Raw genomic sequence first — 8,212 nt, forward strand, 5'->3', positions numbered from 1 at the left:
TAAACACCATGGAAAGAAAAATTATATATACACACATATAGACACATCAGTTCTTCACAAACATATTAATACAATACAATTTTAACTTGCAATGTGGTTTACTTTACAAACCAACTTAAAATTTTACATAAAACATTAGAGAACAGCCAGAAGCCAATTTTCAAAAAGAAGAAACAGAAACTTGATGTTACATCTATTAAGACATACTATAAAGTTATAGTAAGTAAAACATGGCATTGGCGTAGAAACAAAAAGTCCAGAAACAGACACAAGTGTGCATGTGTCTGTCTCTGTGTATATAAGAATTTAATATTTTATGGGAAAAAAGCTACTGATATCACTGGGGAAATAGAGGAATATTCAATAAATAGCATTGAGACAACTGGTTCCACAAGTGAAAAAATAAAGAGCATATATCCCAGATTGATTAAGGATCTAAATGCAAAACCAAAATTGTAGGACTACTGAAGAAAATACGGAGTATATTTTTGACCTTAGAGTTGGAGAAAGCCTTTTACAAGTTATTACTATAGGGGAACACATGCCACAGAGCATCCAAACAAAAACAGACTGCTAAGAAGACCAATATGAAATGCATTATTCAGAAGTAATGATAAAACCAATCTATCTTAGAGCAAATGGTGAAACTAGTTAATTTGGGTCAAAAGCAAATGAGAATTTACAAGCAGAACTGTCAGATTTTCACAGGGCAACAGATTCATTGTGCTGAAAGGAATGAAGCTCCTTCTATGGATATATATACATTCAGCTTTAAAACAATAATCCATAATATACCACATTTCAAGGGATGGAGCTCTCTTACTCATGTCAACTGGCTAATATTTCTTATGAAATTGCACTAAGATATGATAAATACAATAAAAAATAAACTATAGCCATTTTAACAATATCACAAACATTCTGAAGCATTTCACATTATCTCCGCTTCCTGAATTTTCATATCTCTCAGTTTCTATGTAACCATATCAGTGGTTGAATTCTTTCCTTTATTCACTTTACTGTCTCATTCACAGCATTCTCTGCTAGGTCTTATCTTCTGGCTGTGAATGTACCCAAAAGTATTTGACATCTATTCTTCTTTTAAAATACCAACTTCTTTGAAAATGTATAACTTCACCTGCTATCTTCACACAAAATAATTTCAAATATTCTGAGATCTTCCTTCTAAGTTCAGTTATATATCATCATCTTGGATATTCTGCCTGTTAACTCAAATAAGCTTAATATGTCTAAAAATACATACTCAACACACACATAAATATATAAATGCACCCACTTAAAAAAGAAAAATCATAATGCTTTCTGAAAGTCACTCAGTCCTGTCCGACTCTTTGCAACCCCATGGATTATACAGTCCATGGAATTCTCCAGGCCAGAATACTGGAGTGGGTAGCCTTTCCCTTCTCCAGGGGATCCTTCCAACCCAGGGATCGAACCCAGGTCTCCCGCATCACAGGCGGATTCTTTACCAGCTGAGCCACAAGGGAAGCCCAAGAATACTGGAGTGGGTAGCCTATCCCTTCTCCAAGGTATCTTCCCGACTCAGGAATCAAACCCGGGTCTCCAATATTGCAAGTGGATTCTTTACCAACTGAGCTATCAGGGAATCCTCATCTAAAAACACATCCTTCTCGAATTTTCTACAGTAGGGTCCCTCATTGTCTTTTGCCTATCCATTACATTCTAGCTATTCTCAGTTACAAATCTTATTCAATCTTCTTTCATAATCTTTCCCACTTGTTTTTTCTTTTCTACCCTCTACCATGACCAACTAATTCAGGCACTGATCACCTCAGTTCTTACAAACTGCCTTCCTCCTTCTGGTCTCTTTCTTCCCTCCAACTCATTCTGAATATTATTACTGATGGGTGAAATATCTCTAAACATATTTCAAACTTGTCACTCTTTTCCTCATAGATTTTTAAAGGGTGAATAATAATGCCCAATATTTTAGCTATTTAAGAACTTGAAAATTTGGTTCCAGTGTGCTTGTCCAATTTCTCTTTTTTAATATTTAAATCTATTCTTCAGTTCAGTTCAGTTGCTCAGTCATGTCCGACTCTTTGCGACCCCATGAATCGCAGCACTCCAGGCCTCCCTGTCCATCACCATCTCCCGGAATTCACCCAAACTCACGTCCATCTTAAGAAAAACCAAAACCCTCTACTCAGATTTTGCCCTCAAGCTCTATGTTTTTCAGAGTGTGCTTCCACAAATGCTATTCCTTGACTCCAGAAATGTCTTTCCCCAAACTCTGCTTTGTATTGTTTATAACTCAGAAGAAACATTATCTCTTCTGTGGAATTCCTCCCCACTCCCATAAACATCTTTACTCCCAAAGCACTTGTATACAGTTCCCTAACAGGATCCACAGCATTTGCATTGTAATTTTTGTTTATATTTTTTACATCCTGAGAATCTAACATACTTTAAAGCACAGACTGTTGCTGTTTAGCTGCTAAGTCATGTATGATTCTTTTGCAACCTCATGGACTGCAGCCTGCCAGGTTCCTCTGTCCATGGGATATTCCAGTTAAGCAGACTGGAGTGGGTTGCCATTTCCTTCTCCAGCAGATCTTCAAGACCCAGGGATTGAACTCACATCTCCTGCATTGGCAAGTGGATTCTTCACCACTGAACCAAGAGGGAAGCCCTCTGAAGCACACGGTGGACAATTAAGAGTGGGTTTTAAAAGACCTCCTGGAATGGCCATATTATTCCAGCTGTCACTCAAATATACTATATGAAGAGAGAGTATACTTACCAGTTTTAGGAGCTCAGATTCTGAAGTCAGGATGTCTAGGTATAAATTCTGGATATACCTCAGAAGATACCACTTCAATGGCAGAAAGCGAAGAGGAACTAAAGAGCCTCCTGATGAAGGTGAGAGTGAAAAAGCTGGCTTAAAACTCAACATTCAAAAACTAAGACCATGGCATCCAGTCCCATCACTTCATGGCAAATAGATGGGGAAAAAGTGGAAACGGTGACAGATTTTATTTTCTTGGGCTCCAAAATCACTACAGACAGTGACTGAAGACATGAAATTAAACGACACTGGGTCCTTGGAAGAAAAGCCATGACAAACCTCAGCAGTGTATTAAAAAGCAAAGACTTCACTTTGTTAACAAAGGTCCATCTAGTCAAAGCCATGGTTTTTCCAGAAGTCATATATGGATGTGAGAGTTGGACCATAAAGAAGGCTGAGCACTGAAGAATTGATCCTTTCAAACTGTGGTGTTGGAGAAGTCTCTTGAGAGTCTCTTGGACAGTAAGGAGATTAAACCAGTCCATCCTAAAGGAAATTAACCCTTAATATTCATTGGAAGGACTGATGCTAAAGCAGAAGCTCCAATACTTAGGCCACCTGATGTGAAGAGCTGACTCACTGGAAAAGACCCTGCTGCTAGGAAAGATTGAAGGCAAGAGGAGAAAGAGGTGACAGGGGATGAGATGGTTGGATGGCATCATTGACTCAATGGATATGAGTTTGAGCAAACTCTAGAAGATAGTGAAGGACAGGGAAGCCTGGCTTGCTGCAGTTCACGAGTCTGCAAAGAGTCGGAACCGACTTAGCGAATGAACAACCACCACTTAATAGCCCTGTGGCACCGGGTGAGTTAATTAAGCTCTCTATGCCTTGGCTTCTTTCTTTATTAAAGGGAAATAATAAGATCTACTTTAGAAGGTTATGAAGATTAAATGAATTAATATAAGCAAAGTGTTCAAAACAGTGACTGACACAAAATAAGGATTACACACACATTGTACTACTATGATTACTATACCTTGATTATTTTTGACCCTTTCTACATTGACCCCTCTTTGGAATGGGCTCCTTTCATTTTTCCCTTTATCTAAATCTTACCTAGGTTTCACCCACTCCAGTATCCTTGTCTGGAAAATCCCTTGGACAAGAGCCTGGCAAACTACAGTTCACGGGGTCGAAAGAGTTGGACTTAGCAACTAAACCACCACCCACCCAGGTTTCAAGGTTGATGACCTCTGGTAAATCCTTTGATCATTTCAACCCATAAATGATTACTTCCTAATCTGGATATTTATAGCATCTTCTGTATCACTCTGCATTTAATTAAAACTACCTTGCATCCTTGTTGTTTTTCACAAAATGTCTACCCAATTGCTGTAAACTCTTTGAAGGTCCTAAAGACAATTCATGCACCTTTCTGAGTTCCTACAGTAACTAAGTGCTTAGTACTTGTTATGCAAAATAATAAAGCTCAGTAGAAACTTCAACTCTGATCAAAATGTCTTTGCAATCAAAGAAATGGAGAAGACTGGGAGAACATTCCATGCTTCTCTAAGAGCCAAACTGCAAATGTATTAGCGCCAGGGAATTCTGACTCCCATTAAAATAAGCTGCTCTCAAATAGCTTCTGGGAGGAAAAAAACCCTCCCTGCAGAGGAATTTTGGGGAGTTCTTCCCAAACCAAATTGTAGCAGTGGACCCTCCACGAGAAACGTGTTAGTATGACAAAATGACTGATTGCGAGTGCAGGATTTGGAATTACAGATCTAGGTTTCAAAGGGACACTGAGCTTTAGTTTCCTTCTTTATAAAGTGTGTGTACTGTAACATCAATTTCACGGGTATAAGACAATCGACATCCACCCTAACATTTAACTGAAATGTAAATTCCCTTGGAAAAATTTTAAATAAATTGAAAACATGGTAATTCATAAATAACTGAACACATTTTTCAGTACATAAGAAAATGTATTAAATTAGCCATGTATATTTTAAATTACCTATGAGAAAATTAAACATGTAGAGTCAATAACACAGAATTGGGATGAAGGAAAAATTCTACCACAAAATTCATCTTTTATGACACTTTCTCCATCCAGTAATTTTTTCTTCCACTTGTGATTAAAAACAAGTATTCAAAATTGTCCCCAAAGAGAAATATTTGGAAAGCACAATTTAACCTAATAGCAAGTTGGTTCTATAATTGTAGTATTCCAGTTTACAGTTCAAAAATACTTCAAATAGGAATTAACATGAATTTAAGAAATTATGATAATGGTGAATAGCTCATATGATGATCTGAGTCAGTAATTTCAAATTAAGAGTTGTTCCAACTTGAAGCTGGCAGTCACACAGTCTAAAGGGTTTGTTTACAGTACTGACTAAACCAAACACTCCAATCTTTCAGAATTTCATCCTGGCATCCTAACAATTATTTTAAAGCAGTATAATCGCCGAAATGCCCAATACTACACAAATTAAACCGAAATGGGAAGAAGAAAAGAACAAAAGTGGCAGGTCTTATCTTTAAGCTGAGATTTTGTTCTTTTTCAGTTCGAAAAAATACTGAAAAACAGAACTCTGCTGCTTGGAATGATCTTTAAACTTGGGGGAGGGGTGATAGAATTTTTTTTAAATCCGGCGCCTTTAGGATACAGTGATATGTGGGGTTCATTAGGGCCTGGCTCTGTAAGCAATCAAAAGATGAAAAGAGGCATTAGTGAGGAATTTTAGTACACGGTGTAACTTTCAGCAATGTTGAGGCGTTACAATGATGAAAAGGAAATTAATCTCCGAGATGAAAATGAAGGGTCAAGTGCGGGGCTAATGGAATTTAAGGGAGACAGAAGAGGAACCGAGGGAAACCGGGGACTTGGTAGCCAAAAGGGGTAGAGTCAAGAAAGGCGTTGGAAACTAGAGGCTTAAGAAGGGGTGTGTGTGTGTGTGTGTGTGTGTGTGTGTGTGTTTGTGTGTAAGTGAGGCTTTTTTTAGCGTTGGGAAATCTAGGTGATAAACTTGTGGAGATCAAATTCGGAGATGTGGGAACAGGGAGAGAAAGGAATGTGGGGATTTCCAGGCTGGGGTAACAAGAAGTTTGGGGCGCGCGCTGTCGGGGCGCCCCTCTCCCGGAGAAGTATGGCCCCCTCAAGTCCCCCGACCCGGCCGCCCCCACGCAGCCCTCACCCTCCGGCTACACGGCCCTTCAACCCGGCCAAGGCCCCTCCTCACCTCAGGCCGCGGTGACTCGCTCCTCCGCGTCTCCACAGAACACGTCCCACTCGGCGCCTGGCCCGGCCGAGTCCGTCGGCCAGCAGCCGCGGCCCCAAGCTCAGATGCGCCCGGGCCTTCCCCGCGCGGCTCCGCGGGCCTGTCGGCTCCTTGCCCCAGCTCCAGCTAGCTCCCCAGACCTTCCAGCAGACGCGGCACGCGTCCCTCCTCCCGCTGCGGGGCAAGGCGCCCCCTGACCCCGCCCCGCGGCGCCCCGTAACGCCCCGCCCCCGGACTTGGTCCTGGACTCTGTAAGCTGATTGGCCTCTGTGATACCCGGCGCGCTACGGCATTGGCTCAGCTGTAGCCCGAAGGCGAGGAGGCGGTACTCCGAGTGGCTGCTATTCCCGTAACGCGGTTCCTGGCGTCCCGGATTCCGGTGGCTGCGCCCGCGTCGCCTCTCCCAGACTAGATCGAAGGGTTCCCCCACCTCCCCTCTGCGGGCGGAAGGAGCGGAATGTTCCATTTTTCCGTGGAATAACGGGGTCGTGAACTAAAGCTCGGGTGCTACCCGCGCCGTCCGTCCTCACTTCTTGCCGCGGCTCTTTTGGCCTGCGTTCAGTGCCTTCCCCAGGGACCTCGGAGCCGCAAGGGACCGCCGGCTGTCCTTGGGGACTGGGGAAGCGTGGGAGTTCCTCAGGGAACGTGAAGGGCTCAGTGACAATAATTCCATGTGAGGTTACCGCAGATTGTGGCGGCTTCGGTCCAAGTCTTACATAAAAGAACCTTGCCATGATATATATTTTTAAGTTAATAAATATGTTTGGGTGTGATCGATCAGAGAACCTCAGAGTTGGTGACACGCTAAAGAACTAGTTTTTCTTGCAATTTGTACCTCCCAATCTGTGACAAAAATACCAAATAAAAACAAATTTCATTACAGCCTTTCTCTTTCACACTAGTGGTCTGGAAAATGAACCTTTAGGCTCACTTTGATATATATTTTTTCAAAGTAAGATGAGAAGCTTAAAATATAAATGGTGTGTGTGTGTATCAAGAAACACACCCAAGGCCAGCGCCTTTTGTGAAAGAATGGCAGGCTATTGGAGGGCAATAATGATTTAATAGACTTGAACAAATTATACCCATAAATTAACAATTGTAACGTTCTTCATTATATTGAGGATTCAGATACAGTAAAACACAAAGCAAATTATGATCTCCTAGTTGATCAGATAATTTTTAAAACACAGGAAAGTGGGCCTGTTTTGTGTCTAGCTAAGGGAGTGAGTCTCAGGCCAGCTCAGGGGTTGTGCTGCAGAAGAGACAAAGCTCCATTGTGTGTTTGGTTCTTGCTGCTTCCTGTCGTCCTATATCTAACCTCCAGAGAGTGACTGGATTGCATTCTAGTTCAGCCTTTTATGGGTGTATTTATTTTAAAACAAACTTATAAAATGTTAAATGAGGGGGGATAAATTAGGAGTTTTATATGCACACTGCTATATATAAATCAGATAACCAAGGACCTACTGTATAGCACAGGGAACTACAGTCAATATCAACAACCTCAGATATGCAGATGATACCACCCTGAAGGCAGAAAGTTAAGAGGAACTAAAGAGTCTCTTGATGAAAGTGAAAGAGGAGAGTGAAAAAAGCTGGCTTAAAACTCAACATTCAAAAACTAAGATCATGAAAAAAAAAAACACTAAAATCATGGCACCCTGTTTCATCACTCCATGGCAAATAAATGGGGAAAAAGTGGAAACAGTGACAGATTTTATTTTCTTGGGGTCCAAAATCACTGTAGATGGTGACTGCAGCCATGAAATTAAAAGACACTTGCTCCTTGGAAGAAAAGCTATGACCAACCTAGACAACATATTAAAAAGCAGAGACATTACTTTGCCAACAAAGGTCCGTCTAGTCAAAGCTATGTTTTTTCCAGTACTCATGTATGGATGTAAGAGGTGGACTATAAAGAAGGCTGAGCGCCAAACTGATGCTGTCAAACTGTGGTGCTGGAGAAGACTCTTCAGAGTCCCTTGGACTGCAAGGAGATCAAACCAGTCAATTCAAAAGGAAATCAGTCCTGAATATTCATTGGAAGGGCTGAAGCTGAAGCTCCGATACTTTGACCACATGATTCGAAGAGCCAACTCATTGGAAAAGACTTTCATGCTGGGAAAGATTGAGGGCAAGAGAAGAGCGGGCG

General features: G+C 41.3%; 1 protein-coding gene across 4 annotated transcripts in view; it reads right to left on the reverse strand.

The window, feature by feature from the left end:
* IL6ST (interleukin 6 cytokine family signal transducer) overlaps positions 1 to 6,258 on the reverse strand; it is a 61,813-nt gene extending 55,555 nt beyond the window's left edge. For 2 of the 4 annotated variants that reach the window (XM_086361780.1, XM_086361777.1), the window contains exon 1: positions 6,019 to 6,258. Coding sequence is in view for 1 of the 4 variants with exons in the window: in XM_086361776.1 (XP_086217902.1) it covers positions 2,786 to 2,938 (153 nt within the window). In the remaining 3 variants the exon portion in view is untranslated. Of the gene's footprint in view, positions 1 to 2,785; positions 2,954 to 6,018 lie in introns of those variants that run through there. The other 2 variants (XM_086361779.1, XM_086361776.1) reach the window with 2 other exon arrangements.
* Between the last annotated feature and the right edge of the window lie 1,954 nt (positions 6,259 to 8,212).

Source organism: Bos grunniens, chromosome 20, assembly GCF_055505025.1.
Source record: "Bos grunniens cultivar Pamir isolate PY7600 chromosome 20, Bosgru_T2T1.0, whole genome shotgun sequence".
In the NCBI taxonomy this organism is placed as follows: domain Eukaryota; kingdom Metazoa; phylum Chordata; class Mammalia; order Artiodactyla; family Bovidae; genus Bos; species Bos grunniens.